This window comes from Trichechus manatus, unplaced genomic scaffold, assembly GCF_000243295.1.
Source record: "Trichechus manatus latirostris isolate Lorelei unplaced genomic scaffold, TriManLat1.0 scaffold00021, whole genome shotgun sequence".
Taxonomy (NCBI): domain Eukaryota; kingdom Metazoa; phylum Chordata; class Mammalia; order Sirenia; family Trichechidae; genus Trichechus; species Trichechus manatus.
This window is the reverse complement of record NW_004443957.1, coordinates 10,826,617-10,845,190: the sequence shown is the minus strand read 5'-3', so window position 1 is coordinate 10,845,190 and position 18,574 is coordinate 10,826,617. Positions and strand designations below refer to the sequence as shown.

The 18,574-nt window shown below is 36.2% G+C and overlaps 1 protein-coding gene across 6 annotated transcripts in view; it reads right to left on the bottom strand.

Annotated features, from left to right (window-relative positions):
* The window catches only part of RABGAP1L (RAB GTPase activating protein 1 like), a 775,464-nt gene that overhangs the window by 650,048 nt on the left and 106,842 nt on the right, over positions 1 to 18,574 (bottom strand). For all 6 annotated transcript variants that reach the window (XM_023728046.1, XM_023728049.1, XM_004372833.3 and 3 more), the window contains one exon: positions 1,976 to 2,042. In XM_023728046.1, coding sequence (XP_023583814.1) covers positions 1,976 to 2,042 — 67 coding nt within the window. The remainder of the gene's footprint in view (positions 1 to 1,975; positions 2,043 to 18,574) is intronic.

Genomic DNA, 18,574 nt, shown 5'->3' with positions numbered 1-18,574 from the left:
ACACCATATGCCCAAAAGCAAAGATGAGAAGGCAGGAAGGGGCAGGAAAATGGGACGAATGGAAATGGGGAACTCAGGGTGGTAACTGGGAGAGTGCTGGCACATTGCTGGGATTGCAACCAATGTTATGGAACAATTTTTGTATAAACCACTGAATGAGAAACTTATCTGCTCTGTAAATTTTCACCTAAAGCACAATAAAATTAATTAATTAAAGGATTGTTTCATGAAAACTCTTACTTCGGTGTTTTGTTTTTGTTTGCTTTGTTTTTTAAGATAACAGAACTAAGACTAATTAGGCAAAGTTAGAAGGAGTATGATTTCAGGTGATTACAAAGAAAGAACTCTGTAATAACCAGAACTGTTCCACAGGCTTCATTAAACGTTAGCGAGTTCCTTTTTATAAGACTAGTGGAAGCTCCATGACCATGTATTAAGATACCATGAAGATGTATATCACTGGATAATAACAAATCACTAGTGTTGATAATTGCAAAAAAAAATCCCACTTGCCCAACTATTAGTTGTGCAGGTAAGCCCAGTTCTCTTTTCAGTGTCAAGTATTAATGCTGACGGGCACCTTAATTTCATTACGGACTCTTAAAAGTAGAGGACTGCTCTGTAAATGAGACAAACGAGACTAAGCGGCCTCAGAAGTACACACCAGGTCTTAATCCTATAATCTGAATTAGGTCTTATGGAAAAAATCTCTGCCAGTGAGTCAACTTAATCTTTTAAACTCTGAAGGACCATGATCAATTAGGACCTAGAAACTTAAAAGTTTTTAATGCCTCTATGCTCCTGAACTACCTCCTCACGGAATTTTCAGGGCTCTGAAGTGCTACAGCTTGCCTTAGGTAAAACCACATTCATTACTGATACGCTGTAGAGAGAGACGAAGAGAGGTGGATCAATAGCTATTTTATGTTTTCACATTCAGTGTAACTGGTTGTCCTCACCTGACCTACCCGGGCTCATTGTACCAACTCTATAAAAGCACTTAACCCATTGCTGCAACCACATAATTAAAGGCCGATTTTCCATCACTAGACTCCAAAATCAAAGACAGCAAGAGCTCTGTTTTACTCATATCTGTAACCCCAGAATCTCACACAATGCTTGGCACACAATAAGTGCCCAGAAGGCTGAAGGAATCATTCCAGTACTGCCAGATAATCAGTGCGATGTGACCATGAAATAACTCAAAAAAATTCTGACATACTTGGTGACATTTAACTGACATTTGCAAAGCCGAAAAGAAGAAAACATGGAGTGCTTGCTATCACTAAATATTTTAGTTAACTAAGTAAGGAACTTTATACTTACTCTAAGACGCCTACTTCCTATAACATTTCAAAACCACAAAGCAAATGCTTTCATTAACTGCAATATTAGAAGTATTTCTGCTTAAGAGTTAAGATGGCTTGCTACTTTTACATCAAATACCAACTCTTGAATATATTTTAACCTTTAAGGGCATTCCTTAAATAAATACCACTCTTACATTATATATATTTTGCTAAGGACAGAAAACAAGAAGGAGAAATTCAGAAGGAGAGATGATTTAAAGAAAACAAAAGCATTCATCACAGTACTCAATAACAGTGCATTTAAAATAAATGAAAGGCATCATATTTCACTCTGGAGAGGTTTGTTATAATAATGTACTTGTTATTTTTGGCTCAAAGAAAAGATATCCTCCCAAGAAGCCAAACAGATGAATAGATGAACATTGTCATAACACTATCCTTTTACTGGCTTTCAACTTGCATTTGATTTCTTGGTGGAAATTTACCTATATCTTTCCCTCACAATTAAGTTTAAGTTTGGATTTCCAGATTTAATTTTTGCTACCATACAGCTCAGAGTTAGAAACAATTTTGACAATATGACAAAATTTTAAAATAGAAAATACTTTTAAAATAAAAAATAACTACCATCTATACTTGGTTAAAGTGCTTAAGATTATCATTACCATATCCAGTAAATGCATGTCACTGTTCTTCACGTTTCGACCTGGGCTTAATAACATTCCAAAACATCTGAAAATATTGAAAGAAACAAAAAGGAGAAATAAGGTATCAAGAATATATAGAAGCCCAGTGAGCAAAAAGCCTTATTATAATAACTATACAATCTAAGCTCTGTAATTACAAATAGCTTTAGTTTTTTCTAGAAACACCACAAATAGAACACATTAAGATACATAATGAAACTGCATAGAAATAAATCATCTAAATTCAGAGATCTTTTTTTGCATGTAAAAGATTTCCAAGAATCCAAAACTGCCATAGATAATGGTCATAAATTCTTGATTGAAAAAAATATGGTACAGAGATATAGATTGGTCTCTAGGTACAAATGAGATTTTATTTGCTTTAGAGAAATATATGTCAAGATCAATTAACCTAGTTAAATTAAGGAGGTTTTTTAAAATAAGAACAAGATACTGTTCTGTCTTTGCATCAAGCCAGATTAACAGAAAACCTATTACTTCCGACCCTCAGCCGTAACGTTTTCTGAGTAGTGTGTTAATGTTACATCCTCAGTTAAAAAAAAAAAAAAAAAGTTATATGAACCTCAATATTATATGTGCTACATGTATATTAGTGAAGATATTATCCAACATACTATTCACCCTGTGCTTCCTGATGCTAGAGAAGCTTTAAGAATCCTATCAACACTACCACTTCATTTGTAAAAGCTTTTCACAATCCCTAAAATTTGGTTAAATCTAACATTTTTATATTTGTTAGAGTATGTATGTTAGGGTATGTTAACTCCACTTCACAGGTGAGAAAGTTAAGTCCAGAGAAGTTAAACAACTTTCCCAAATTCATACTGTTATTAATTAGGTCATATAACTCAAAAGGCAATGTGATCCATCCACAGTGTCCTTCTGCCAACAAGTCATACCCACACTTTGGAGTACTTTTAATGTAGCTTTTCAAATTTTAAGAATATTCCATGGAGTATTTTGTAATAGGGGTAAAGACTGTAACTAAACATGATAGGATTTTTTAAACTTCAAAATGGTGGCAACCGACCACTCAGGACTTCATTAATCTTTGTTGTTTTCCAATGGTTTACTTTTCCAGTAGCATGCTTTTTATTTCATGAACAAGAGATTGGGTCTGTCAAAAAATATGCTTACTAAGTGGTAAAGCAATACATACATACTTCCTGTGAGTGCCTGAGCGTGCTTTGAACAAGGTCCCTTTTGGCATCCCAAAATGATAAAGTACACAGCAAAGATAAAATTGATAAACTCATAGGATAACTTTCCAAACATTTTATTATGTCACCGAACAACATATAATCTACTAAAACAGATATAATTATACTCTAGTATTTATAATTTTATTATGATTACTGTACACTGCTAAGATCTCTCTATGAATTCCCATAATAAACACAGTCTGTACAAATTAAATAGTAATTAATCACACAGTTCGCTGTAGTATTTCTTCTACTGCCTTAAATTCCTGCTAAGCAAGAATGAAAGATGTAATTCTTTTTCAGATAAAAAATTTGGTCTCCTCAACTAAGAAGTTAAGTCAAGAAGGACAGAAGACTTGTCTCACACTTCCTTCCCTATATACTTTGTATCAGCTTGCATCACTCATGGATTTTTTAAATGACAATTCTCTATATTATAGGGTTTTTGCTACAAAACTGTTATATACTCATTGTAATAAGTTAAAGACTATCAAGATGTATAAAAGAATAATAATTTCTCCTTTTTCTCCCCCATCTCAGCCCCCTTCAGAACCAAATGCTAATAGTTTGATATGCACTCTCTCTACCTTTCTCTTTGCTCTTCCTGTAAATGTAAATGTGTTATATTATTTTGTTTGTCAAGCACCTCCAGGTAAATGGTAAAATGAATAAAATTTTACATTTTCTTAGCATAATATCGCTATATACAAAAGGAGTTTAAAACTCAAACCCACTGCCAATGAGTTAATTGTGACTCACAAAGACCCCACAGAGTTTCCAAGGCTGTAAATCTCTACGGAAGCGGACTACCACATCTTTCTCCAGCAGAGCTGCTGGTGGTTTTAAGTCACTGACCTTTTGGTTAGCAGTTGATCGCTTTAACCACTGAGCCACCAGGGCTCCCTTGTATTTTCCTTAAATGGCAACACATATCACCTTATTTTGATGATCTCTGATGTACTGCTTTTTTCCTGGCTTATAAATAAAAAATCCCACCACAAGTCAGTAGTGCGACTTAGAGAAAGCACCCAATCCCTTTGGGCCTCCACTTTCCTTATTCAGATGTGCATGTAATACATAAACTCTAAGGGCTCTTCCAGCACTACAATTATGAAATTTTTTTCTACCAAGTTGTATTAGTTATTTCCAAAATTATATTTCATTAAAGCACACTAGGCTTCCTATGGAGCCCAGGAAGGTCTATTAGGAAAAATGTGTTAGGAATCAGACAGACATTATTCGTACTACAAACATCTAATGTGAATATTAAGTGTTTCATTGGGGAGTTCAATGTGTTCAACCTTCTCTTATCAATGGCATAAATAAGGGAGAAAGCAAATTGCTATTACATCTATTTTCTCAAGGAGTTTACAGTCTAGTGGGGGAGGAAAATGAGTAAACTGGCAATTACAATCTGATATGGTAAGTTCTATGACAGCTCTAAGTACAGAATATTAACAAAGCACACTGGAGACACACCCAACATTATTTATAACATAGTAAATAGCCAATCTGACCCAAAATTTGAAATCTGCAGAGAATAAGATGATGACATTATTAGTAGTAATAATGAGACTGCTACTGTTTATTGAATGCCTTAACCTTAACCCAGTCACTACTATTTCTTTCATTTACATTTCAAAACTACCCCATATAACCGATGATAAAACTGGCTTTTACAAAGCTGACGTGATTTGCCCAAAGCCACACAGTTATTAAGTTATAAAGCCAGGATTCAAGCTCATGTCTATGGGTCCAAAACCCCATGGTCTTTCCATTATACCCTGTGTCCTCTCTAGGTTATCAGTACAACCAGAGACTTTAAATTCCCTATGTGATCCTGAGCAAGTCATAAATTTCAAAGTTTCACCTTCCACATTTCTGAAATACAAATATTATCTACTTGCATGCTCTCTATATCACTACAGAGTTGACATGAAAACGCTCATGGTGAAAGTACATTGTAAACCATAACCTGTTGCAGTCGAATCGATTTTGACTCACAGCAACCCTATAAGGCAAAGCAGAACGGACCCATGAGGTTTCCAAGGAGCGGCAGATGGATTCGAACTGCTGACCTTTTTAGTTAGCAGCCGTAGCTCTTAACAACTACGGCAGTAGGGCTCTGTAAACTATAAAAGAGTCGACAATTATAAATTATTATTATAATTAACACTATCACTAAGAAGAAAAAGTTTTGTCTTCCATAATACTGAGTTTTTACTCAAAACAGAGCTTTAAACAGCTTTTAATATGAAGTCAGCATCCATAACAAACACTAAAAACTCATTATCTCTAGCACAGCTTTAGTCTTATTGAAGAAAAAAGGAAGTGAGAAGAACAGAAATGTTATATTAATGTCCTGCAATAAGAAACTTCAAATTTTTTTACTTTTTCCTTTAGTCCACAAAATATTAGGATTCTATAGATCTCCATGAGGACTATGGATAAAAATTAAGAAGGGAGGAAGGTACAGAGGGAGGGGGAGAGGGAGAAAAACATCTGATCAATCATCAGTTGTTTCTTACCGAATTCAATTTTTGTTCTTAAAAATGGAAAGTTCACTGAATTGTACACATAAAAACAGCTGAAATAGCAAATGTTTTGTTATACATATTTTACCACAGTAAAATGTAAAAAGCGATAGCATGACAGAAGAGGATGAACAGAACTACAAAGAAGAAAAGCTACAATTCAGTCATATTTTTTTCAGGAAAATATGTAAAAACACTAAAATTCTAAACAATTTAATAAAAATTGAAATCTCAGTCAGTCTCACCCTAAAGAGACTAAAATAAATTGTCTGAGAAAGTCTCCTATGTAAGAGTTGCTGGTATTGTTTTTTCCCTTACTAAAGACATCAAGGAAAGAAAGATACATAGGCAGTGTTCACCATGCATGGTAGAATGAAACCTAAAAAGTGACCATACAAACTGAAACCATGCAAAAGCAGCCTCAGTAATCAACAGGAATAATTGTGATTGTTCTATGACCTTTAAAAAGTTTTGTCAATATAAAAACTGTTTTTAATGTTTGAAAACAGTAAAATGAAAAGTAAAAAATAGTAAAACTACTATTTATTCAGTATTCTGTAATTTAAAGCACTTAGAAACATTAACAATTAAAATGTTTTACTTCTCTGAAAAACTTACCAGGTAGTTTAAACAGTGCTAAGGAGTGCTTCGTTTGAACAAAACAAGGGAGAAAGTACTATAACAACTCGCTGTTCTTGTTATCAAGAAAAAATATCATTAACTAGGCCATATTATTTAACTAGCATGCCAAGAGTAAAAATGCTCTAGGAAAAAAAAACAATTTTCACTCAATCATTAATTATTTGTTGAGCACCTACTACAAGCCAGACACTACTCTAAGCTCTGGAGATGCTGCAATGAACAAAACAGACTTGGAGCCTCCACAAAGATTATATTCTAGTGGAGGGAGGCAGCCAACAAACAAACAATATCTGAAGGTATATGCAATGGAGAAAAACAAAGTAAGGAAAGAGCACTGGGAAATACCAAATAAGTGGAAAGGGGTCTATTACTTTATATATGATGGACATGGAAAGCTTCACGTAGAGGGTAGCATCTGAGGAGGGAACAGAAGGAAGTGAGAGTAAATATTTAAGGGAAGAACACTGCAGACAGTGGAAACAGCAAATGGAAAGGTGCATGTTTGACCTATCAGAGAAACTGCAAGGATGTCAGCTTGACTGGAACACTAGTAGGACAGAAGTAAAGAAAGCGAAGAACCAGATCATATTAAGGCCTGGAGCTTTTCTCTGAATGAAACAGGATGCCATGAGAGAGTTTTGAGCAGAAAAATAACGTAATCTGACTAGTATTTTAAAAGGAACACTCTAATTGCTGCACTAAGAATGGAATAAAAGAGTCAAAGGCAGAAAGAAACAGGGACACCCATGAAAGGCCACCACAGTAATTCAACAAAGACATATCAATGTCTTGGAGCAGGGTCAAAGTGGTAGGAGATAAGGATAAGTAGTCAGATCCTGGATATAGCGGAAAGTAGAACTAACATGATTTACTCATGAATTGGATACGCACAGTGAGAGAAAGGGGAGTCAAGGATGACTCCAAGTCTTTCAGTTTTAGTACCTGGAAGGACCAAGTTACAATTTAATAAGACTGTGAGAGGAAGAAGTTTGGGACAGGAAAGAGAATCAAGAGTTTTATTTTTTAACATATTAACTTTGAGATGCCAAATGGACATCTGAACTGTTGGACATGAGTTTACAGAGTTCAAAGGAAAGCTCGGATCAGAAATAAAAATTTGGGAGGTATCCATGTACAGATATATTTCAAGTTATAAGACCGGATGAGGTAACCTAAGGAATGAGTGTGGTAAAAACTGCTGGAATAATGTCCCTGATAAAGCAAAATGGAATAAAATCTAGTATACAAGTTGATCCTAGGGGCACAGAAAGTTTATCCAAAGTAGTAAGAGAGAAAGCAGAGTATATGGGTATAAATGAAATAAATGGTGGATGAAGTAATGGGAATATCTAAAATTCTACACTTCTTTTTTTTTTTTTTTAATTGTCTTATATAAGAAGAAAAGATCATCAGATGAGAGTAAACATGGTAGAACACATGACGGAGGTTTAAAGAGAAGGTATGAAATACTTTTCTAAGAGAAAGGTAGAGTAGCTTTTCTAGAGAAATGAAATACAATCGCTGTCCACTTAAGGTTATGGTCACGAATCTGAAGTGAATCCAATCAGCATGGTTACAAACATCTCCCCCTTCTGCATTCAGCTGTATAGGTGCTGGTGCAAAGGAGAAAAAGCTAGAGTTAACCACAGTTGGGAATACGTCAGGTGAGTAAGGAGATGCGAGAGAGGGCAAAGGAGTTAGTTGTAAGAATATGTAGGGGAATAATTTATAAAGATAACAGCACCTAAGCTGGGAAGAAGGCAAGGGGGTGAGTGGATAAGAAAAAAAAAAAAAGTTACCACTGAGTCGATTCCGACTCGTGGTGACCCCATGTGTGACAGAGTAGAACTGCTCCATAGGGTTTTCTTGACTATATCAGAAGTAGATCACCAGGCTTTTCTTCCACAGCACCACTGGGGGGACTTGAACTTTTAACCCTTTGGTTAGCAACTGAACACATTAACTGTTAGCAACACCCAGGGTGAGGGACAATAAAAACATTTTAGGACTACAGTTTATTAGTTTCATTGTTGTCAAAGAATGGAATTGAGATAATAGGAGTGAATCAGAGAGGTAAGAGGTGGTTGTCTGAGAATGGGATACTTGAAATTGATATTATGAAGTGAGTGCAGTAACTGGTCATGACAAGTTCTAGAATATGACCACAGAAACAGGTGATTAAGTTAGAATGAAGGACAACATGTTTGGACAAGAAGAGTTCAAGAAACTGAGAGGCCTTACTACTAGAAAAATTACCTACATAGATAATAAAATCACTAAGAATTAACACAAGCATAATATTAAAGAGAGTGACAGTGAGGCAGGAGCTAAAATCTTTAAGGAATAATTTGCAGATAAGTGCAACAAGCGAGGGTGGCAGATAATAAAAACTTGATAGCTTAAACTTCAAAGCCAGGAGCTCTTAAGAAAGAAAGAGGAACAACAGTCTGAAAGAAGCAAGGATATCTACACACTTCTAGGCTAGTGAAAACAGTTGTTATGGATTGAACTGTGTCCCTCGAAAGTTATATTGAAGTCCTAACCCCTGTACCTGTAAATATGACCCTGTTTGGAAATAGGGGTTTTCTTACATTATGAGGTCATATAGAGCAGGGTAGGTCCTACACCGAATCCCCTCTGAATTGTGTCTTATAAAAAAAAGCAGACTAGACAGACACGCACGGGGCAAGACACCATAACAGGAACAGTCTACAAGCCAAAAATGTCAAGGAATACCCAGGGCTACCAAGGAGGGACCCTTCTAGAGCTGATGCCCTGACTTAATCTTCTAGCCTTCAAAACTATTAGACAATAAATTTCTTTTCTTTAAAGCCACCCATTTGTGGTGTTTTTGTTATGGCAGGACCTAGGTAACTAAGATAACAGGCATCACTTGAAAGGGCCATAGAGGAAGCAGTGGACTCAGGAGAAAGCCAGGTTTTAGAAAGTAAAGGTAACATGCAAAAATAAAGTTGAGAACAAAATTAATCTTGCTGATGATGGGCTGTGAGTTCCAGAGTGTAGAATGGAAAGGTTTAGGAAGCTGGGGAGGAGTAGGAGATGGGGGTCTGATGAAAGGATATACACAGCCATGTGGGGATGAGGATCTGAGTATTATTGCGGGATAGCCCAGGAGTCCTAGACTTCTTATAAAACCTGAGGGAAATATGCAACATAAAAACAGGTTATTTCAGTGAGGGTGGGTGTTGGGAGTCAGAAGGGGGTTTTTGGCAGGCGAATGCAGAGCTCTGAAGCATACCACTTTATTGGGGCCAACTGACGCATGCAAGCCAGGCACGGGGCAGTACTACCACAGGGATGTGGAGCTCTGAGCACCCTCCCCCCTTATTGATGTTTCTTACTCATATTGTCAAAAGAAATTAAAGAGCTGAATAAATGAAAAGATTTCTGTGTTCATGGATTGGAAGACTTACTTTTATTAAGATGTCAGTACACCAAAAGTGATCTGTGGATTCAACACAATCCCTATCAAAATGCCAACAGCCTTCTTTGTGGATATGGAAAAGCCAATCCTCAAATTCATATGGAATTACAAGGAGCCCAAAATAGCTTTAAAAAATTATGAAACTGAACAACCAATTCTGCTGTTTTGTTTTTTCCCAGAAATGTATTAGAAACTTTTACCTGTGCGTCTGGTTAACTTAATTAAGTACTGTCTAATTCTATTAGACACTATGAGTTAGGGTCTAAGTAGGAGAGAAAATACACAATAATTTGAACAGAAAAAGTTTATAATAAAAAAATTATTGACTGTAATTAGAGAGTAACTGTAAAGCTAAAAAAAGAAATCTAAAGAATAGCCTAAGCCTGAAGGAGCGTACCCAAGGAAGATCAACTTGGAAGGGAGGGTCCTCCCCACAAGGCTGGCATTCAGGCCTCACTGGAGAAGGTATGAATGTAGTCCAATCACTGGCAAAGAAGTTTGCTGGATTTCCCAGGCACACTGGCCCACAATCGCCAGGTGAGCATAAAACAATCCTTTAGGGTGCAGGCAGGTAAGCAGAGGAAATGGGGGTCCCCAGAGCTGGCTTACTGGCAGAGTGGTGCAATGCCTGGGGTGCACAATGTCCACAGAGGCTGCAGGAGGGCCTCAATGAACCAGGTCCGGGGCTAAGAGCTCACAAAGTGACTACGTGCACTGGTGCACAGTATGCACAGCTGGAGCAGAACACCACTGGATGTCCCCAGACCTTTCAGCAAGAGCAAGAAACAATAATTGCAGCACATCAGAATCAGGAAGAGAAGGTCCTTCTCCCTGCAGTGTCCCTCCAGCACCCTCTACCGACAAAACTGAATATTGAGGCTGTTACAAAGAAGAAATGCTTTAAACTCCGTTAGGGCAGATCAATCAGGTAAGAGGGCAGATTTGGAGCTGAGAGGCAATACAATGATAACTGGCATATCCATACCCATTGCCATCAAGTCAATTCTGACTCATGGCGACCCTACAGGACAGAGTAGAACTGTCCCATAGGGTTTCTAAGGCTGTAATCTTTACAGAAGCAGATTGCCACATCTTTCTCCCACGGAGCAGCTGGTGGGTTCAAACTGCCAACCTTTCGGTTAGCAGCCGACTGCTTAACCACTGAGCAACCAGGTCTCCTGATAATGGGCATAAGATATAGTTAAAATACGATTCTCTTCTAATTACTTAATGGTCAGGTTAGAAATCCAAATTTCTTAAACCAATAAATTAAGAAATCATTATTATAGAAATACACTATGATTTACAAAAGGATCAAAAAACAGCTCTAAGGTAGGTCTGTAGGTTGTAACAATGTCAATTTCGTAGTTTTGATACTGTACCATAGTTACGGTAAGATGTTACCACTGAGGAAAGGGGGGACAGTGAGCATGGGCTGGTCTGTACTATTAGTGCAACTTTCTGTGAGTTTACAATTATTTCAAAACAAAGTACTTTTTTAAAAATGAACTCCAAGACATCTAAAATGGAACTTACAAAAACACATTACATAAAACAATGTATGTTTTTATTGGTCATATAAAAAAGTACTTATCAAAACATGAAGCTGAAAATGTAGTAACATATAACAGGTACACCACAGTACTCTTGCCCAACCACTGGGTGTCAGCAGAAGCTAACAATAAAAGATGCTGAAAATCATGTCCTAATTATAAGCTCCAGGACAAAGGCTGAGAGATAGTTATTGAAACTTCCAATTATCCACTCCCCAAAGAACCTGATAATGCAAATAGCTCTCTTCAATTGTCACTCAAAATCATAATCAGAGAACAATGAAAGTATTTTTGTATAAATAGTATCTTTCTTTCCTAAGAAAAAAGAAGGTTATTTTACCACAGCATTGAAGGAAAACACAAAGGAAGAGAGTAAATGAATAAGCTCATGGAGTAACTTTTAAAATATTATGCAGAGTATGGGTCATTCCACTAATATTTTCTCATATTCAGGAAGGGGAGGAATTTGTCCTTTAAAAGATACTACTAGAATATCTAAAACTCTTGATTTACTAATTGGTATAAGAGAATAAAACAAGAAAATCAAACTAACATCTAGGCAACTTAAAGTCAGTGACTTGAGGTTTCTATATAAAACTGGAACAACCTGCTAGAACAAAGGCAAAAATAACTGCCAAGTAAATTCAGCGAAAGACCCTCAGAATGGTCTAACATCAAATTAGATCCATTCAAACATAATAAACAGTCCAAGTTCTACCATTTGTCTACTTTGGTGATGTCAAATCATACTAGAAAATTGTTTCCTCTGTAAGAAGAGTCCCAAGTGATTTTTTTCAGTATTCCTTTGCTATAACACCTTTTCCTTAAGAAAATAACACAAGGAAACATACCTGTCAAACACTCATTTCATACTATATGGTTTCTGCTGCAAGCCAGCAAGCACAAATTAAGAATTTACTATTAAAACAACACATCTCTGAATCACTCTGAAAACGATCACACTGCATGGGTCTTAAGTCTATTGCTCCATATGATCTGTTATGATCACTGCTAGCAATGATGTGTTTTCTTTTTTCTTAAGTATATGTAATGATGCATTCCCCAAAATTAAGGTCAGATAAAAATGACTCATGGAAAGGCTTCCTTTCTAGGACTGTTGGCCCATGTTACTCAGTACAAACTATAGTGTATGCTTGCTGTATCCAACAATTTTATTCTGCTTGCTGTATAAATACTTCATTATGGTTACAACAGCAAGTATCAGGGCAGATTCTTGGGAACAGAGTAATTTGACAGACATACAGTAAAACCCTTGAAGGCAAAAATCTCTTCCCAACTAACCTGCCACAAAGCCTGAGATTAGCATCATTAGAACACCTCTTCTTACGGAATTGTAAAGAGTATTGTAAACGTATATGGTCTTATTTGTTCTCAATCATTTTATTACAAAATGGGAACTAACACTTGGTAAAATCAACTAGTCACAAAATTAATACAGGAAAAACTGAAAATTTCCCCCTCATTCTTCTCACCTTTTGAGTAGCAAGCATAACTGACAATCTATTCAAAGCATCCAGCTGCTCAAAGTGGATGCTATGCAATAGTGCTAGTTATAGTGAATTTTAAAAGCTAGAAAATAAAGCTTTAAAAATCTCTTATCAATTTAGTAGTTAGCAAGAAACTCTAGTACAACATTTCTAGATGTAATGATAGCAAAACTCATGTGAGTCTCAGCTGGTCAGGGACCAAGATGATCACCATTTCTGCTTTAGGGACACCAGAAGAGTTTGACCTGATTAGAACTGCACACGTTAACATTTCAGATGGAGCTGCTCAACAATTAGGCCTAGACCACCCACTTTTCACACATTTCAGATTAGAATCATTTTGCTTTCTCCTCTCATTGTTACTGCTGTGTTTCTCTTCTACAAATCAACCAGCTTTTCTCCCAGTGTATGGTGCCTTAGATTTCACATCATTGAGCAATCTCTTGGATTGTCCTCACTTTCAAATTCTGCTAGACATGCACCAAAGAATACCAATTCATTTATTTTCTAACTGGTCTGACTAATTTTAAATTTAGCACATGGGCAAGGTTTACTTTGGTATAGTAATTAAGAGACCACACTCAGGAATCAGATGGCCTTAGTTTAATCTGGGCTCTACCAGTTTCTGACCAAGTGACTAAGCTTACTTAATCTCATTTATGTTAAGCTTCTGTTTCATCATCTGAAAAAATGGGGTAATAATAAAAATAATACCTTTGTCACATGTTGTTATAAAAATTAAATTATACAACGGTTATCACATAGTAAGTGCTCAACAAATGTTGGCCCATTATTTCTTTCTCTTTTATGTCCAGTCCATAAATAAAGTTTAATACATAATATCCAACACACTTAATTGAGAAAAGGAAAATAATACTAGAAATTGTCAAGACATGAGTGCAGTTTTCACATATCCTCTAAACAAGGTAGGATCCCATCAGATACAATGTTCAATTACTCAGTCCACATTACAATGAAATTTGGTCAATGCCCTAATTTTCTGAAATTTGTATATGCTTTTTATTCATTTTCTCAGCAAGTTTTTAAAGACAGAAAGCAGAGAGAAAGAACATGTATTCTGGTACCAGAAAGACTTAGTTCAAATATTAGTTCTATGACCTTGGGGAAGTTATTTAACCTCTCTATGCCTCAGTTTCATCAACTATAAAATGAAGATAATAGTACCTACACCTCATAGGTAGCACCTAGAACAGTGTGCAGCATAGAATAAGTGCTAAGGGTTAAGTAGTTAATAGTAAAGCTCTGTGTTCCCAGCACTGTGCTACATTCTAGAGATTCTGGAATAAACACCACGTACCTGCCTTCAAAAGGGTCAAGACAGACAACTGCAATATAATGTATCAAATATCTACATATGAGGTACTATGGATGCACAGAGAAATGTTTTTTTCATAATAAAAATCAGTATTTTTCAAACAATATAGAATACTGGTAACTGGGGTGGGTGATAGATATACTGGGGTTCAAAATTCTAAGTTCGTGTATATTGAAAAATTTCCACAATAAAAAGTTATTTTAAAAAATGACAGTTTTTATTTTATCCTTCAGATGATAAGCCAAAATTATGTAATGTGAAAGAATTCCTTTCACATCAATGTCTTTACTATAAATTAGCTTTATGAGCAGCAGTGTTACAGATTCAAAGGTGTTAAGAATTCTCTTGACAAGATTGCCACCTGCTGGATTATCATAAATTCGACTTTTTACATCGTGCAATTTAAACATGTGAAGTACAACATATAACCCAATAAAAAGCAAGGGTTTCTTTTTCCAAAAGAGGTAAGTCCAAATATTGACAAAATCTTTCATATTACAGGAAATTCTGTCTGTTATCTTGAACAAAGTATTGTTTGGGGAAAACCCAATAACCTGAAGCAATCTCCGTCAATTCTAGTTTGGATGTTTATAAAGGTCACCTGACACAATGAGTAAAAACCGAAGCAAAGATTCGGCTAACAGTGATGAAAAAATTGCATCGATTAAGGGTAGGGTTGCATAGCCCATTAATGTAGTTGTAGTCAATAAGTAGTACACCTGTGAAAAGCTGAATTGGCAAAAAGTTGTGTGATAGATATATTTACAACAACAACAAAAAAAGAGTAGCTGCTGAGGTTGCTTATGTACAACCAAACATGGGATTTGGGATTTGTTTCCTTGGTTTGGAGGTTTAGGGTCATAGTTTCATGGGACTTTCCCATTAATTGGCCTAATAACATGTTTAGTGCTTCTGTTCTACCTCCCAGTTCATTGAGTACTGCCTGAGGTCTTAAAAGCTTGCAAGCGGCATTTCAAGGTACAACAATCGGTCTCTACTCACCTGAGCAACAGAGGAAGGAGAGTCAGACACAGAAGAAGGAAATGGAATGTGTGGCTAATAGCCTCCATAAACAACTGCCTCCTTTGCCATGAGACTAGAAAAACTAAATGGTGCCCAGCTACCATTACGGAACATTCTGACCAAAGATTCTATAGGATAATCCTGATCAGGAGGAGGAAAATGCAAAACAGAATTTCAAATTCTCATAGAATACAGACCTTCTGGAGCCATGGAGGTGAGATAAACCCCTGAAATAATCACTCTGACATAATCTTTAAACCTTAAACCACAAAATATCCCTTGAAGTCTTCTTACTACCAAACAGTAGTTTAGCTTAACTAGTAAAGAATGTTTGCCTTAAGCATTGTGCTCTTTTAAGACCTATCTATATGGGATCAAATTGACAATAGCCACTCGAAAGATTAGACAGAAACGTTAGGGGGCAGTGAAGTTATGTTAATGGGGGAGGAACAACTCAAAAAAAGAGGATGAGAATGGTTGCACAACTCGAAGAATTTAATCAATGTCACTGAATTGTACATGTAGAAATTGTTGAATTGTTGCATGTTCTACTGTGTGTATTCTCAACAACAACAAAAATAAATTACAAAAAAAAAAAAGAGGAAGCAAGGAAACTTAACATGGATTTAGTCATTACTGCTAGAATACAAACCCACAGTTGCAAGTGTAAGATACTGTCATGAACCAGACTAGTTATATTAAAGTAAAAGCAATATAGTGATTAAAGAGCCCTGGTAGCACACTGGTTAAGCGCTCTGCTGCCAACTGAAGGGCTCGCGGTTTGAACCCACCGGCAGCTTCCCAGGAGAAAGATGTGGCAGTCTGCTTCCATAAAGATTTATAGCCTTAGAAACCCTATGGGGCAGTTCTACTCAGTCCTATAGAATCACTATGAGTCAGAATCAACTCGATGGCAAGATGGTTTGTTTTTTTGTTTTGTTTTGTTTTTTTACATATGAAAAGAATTTAAGAAACAACTTCCCTAAGGTTATACAAATAAGTACTAGTGTCTTAGGTAAAAATTCTAATAATAGCAACACATACTGATTCAAAAGTGCTTTATCTCAAACAACTGAGGCAAAAACTGACATAACTTGCTCTGGAAAAATGCCTTAAAATTATTCAAAAAGTAGCTTAAATGGTGGTGAAAACACTGATGTTAAGATGATTGTGAAGAGTCTGCATAAAACTGCTTTATGAATATATGTGGCCAAAAAGCAACATTTGTAAGTTATTATTTGATGTAACACATTTTGAATGTATGTGTAAAAGTTTAACCAAATTAACAAAGAAAATATTATAATTAGGCATTCAACTATTTCATCTGTATTTGCCAAGGTTTCTATATTCAAGTTGATCAAACTTGGAGCTTCTCAATGGGTAAAGGAAGGATTGCCTTATATTCAGGCATAGTATCAGACTAATGTACTATTTAAACATAAAACTCTAAGATTTTAATACTTATTAAAAGTTAAATGGCTCAACACAGTTACTTAATGCTTCTTTGACTGTGTAAATGCAGACTTGTTCAGTAAAAGCTGCTTTTTCTTATGCCAGAAAGTAAGGAAGGACTCAAAAAAGAAAAGATAGGTCATGTCATAAGGACACAGGGCTTGAAGGGGATCCCACTGGCCAATTCTGGGACAATCTAAACACCAAAATAATTAAGCACAGCAATAAATTATAAACCAAAATCCCATTGTCATCGAATTGATTCCAACTCATAGTGACCTTACAGGACAGGTAGAACTGCCCGTAGGATTTCCAAGGCTATAAGTCTTTAAAGAAGCAGACTGCCACATTTTTCTTCTGCGGAATGGTTGGTGAGTTCGAACCACCCACCTTTCAGTTAGCAGCTGAGCTCTTAACCACTGTGCTACCAAAAACCTGTCACTACTGAATCGATTTCAACTCATAGCGACCCTACAGGACAGAGGAGAACTGCTTCATATGGTTTCCAAGGAGTGGCTGGTGGATTCGAACTGCTGACCTTTAGGTTAGCAGCTAAGCTCTTAAACACTATGCCACATATGAATTATAAACCACTGGAAAAAAAAAATTCAGGAGTCTAAAACAATACTAAATAGATAAGTAAATGGAAGAGAAGGAAAAGTTCTTGCTTATAGCAGAATGCCATGGACTGACTAGTAAATGTAGAGGGAGTGCAGAAGTTGGAAAATTACCATTTCACAACCTTCACAGTAAAGACTGGATCAGGAACAAATCATCAATAACTATTAAATCAAAGGGGAATTTTTGATAAGGACTAGAATATTTTCATGATCTTAAAGTGTCTCCCCAAAGACTGTTTATTAGTTGCAAGCAGGAAAAACAGTAATTATACAGTGAAATCAGACATCTTGATTGGGTAATCAAAATTAACCTCACCAGTGAGGGACAAATGGATATCGAGTGCCTCCAGATGTGATACCCTCTGAAAGACACAACATCACCTATGCAGCAATACACAATCTGAATCTAACCACAAGGAAATATCAGACAAACTCAAAATGATCAATGTATATTAAAAAGGGGAAAAGGAATGTATTCTTCAAAAACATCCCTGTTCTAAGAGACAGAAACAGCTGTGGAACTGCTCCAGATTAAAGCAAGCTAAAGACATATGACAACTAAATATAGTATTTTAGCTTTTTTTTCAGAAGCTCAATATCATCAGCAGAACAAGGCCAGAGGCCGACTGTGGAACAGACCATCAACTGTTCACATGCAAGTTCAAGTTGAAGCTGAAGAAAATTAAAAGAAGTCCACGAGAGCCAAAGTATGACCTTGAGTATATCCCACCTGAATTTAGAGACTGTCTCAAGAATAGATTTGACACATTGAACATTAATGACCAAAGACCAGAAAAGTTGTGAATGACATCGAGGACACCATACGTGAAGAAAGCAAAAGGTCATTAAAAAGACAGGAAAAAAAGAAAAGATCAAAATGGATGTCAGAAGACACTCTGAAACTTGCTCTTGAACATAGAGTAGCTAAAGTGAAAGGAAGAAATGATGAAGTAAGAGAGCTGAACAGAAGATTTAAAAGGGCAGACTAAGACAAAGTAAAGTATTATAATGAAATATGCAAAGACCTGGAGTTAGAAAACCAGAAGGGAAAAACACACTTGGCATTTCTCAAGCCAAAAGAATGGAAGAAGAAAGTCCAAGCCTCAAGCTGCAATATTCAAGGATTTTATGAGCAAAAAATTGAATGACACAGAAGCATCAAACGAAAATGGAAGGAATACACAAAGTCACTGTACCAAAAAAGAACTGGTTGACATTCAACCATTTCAGGAGGTAGCATAT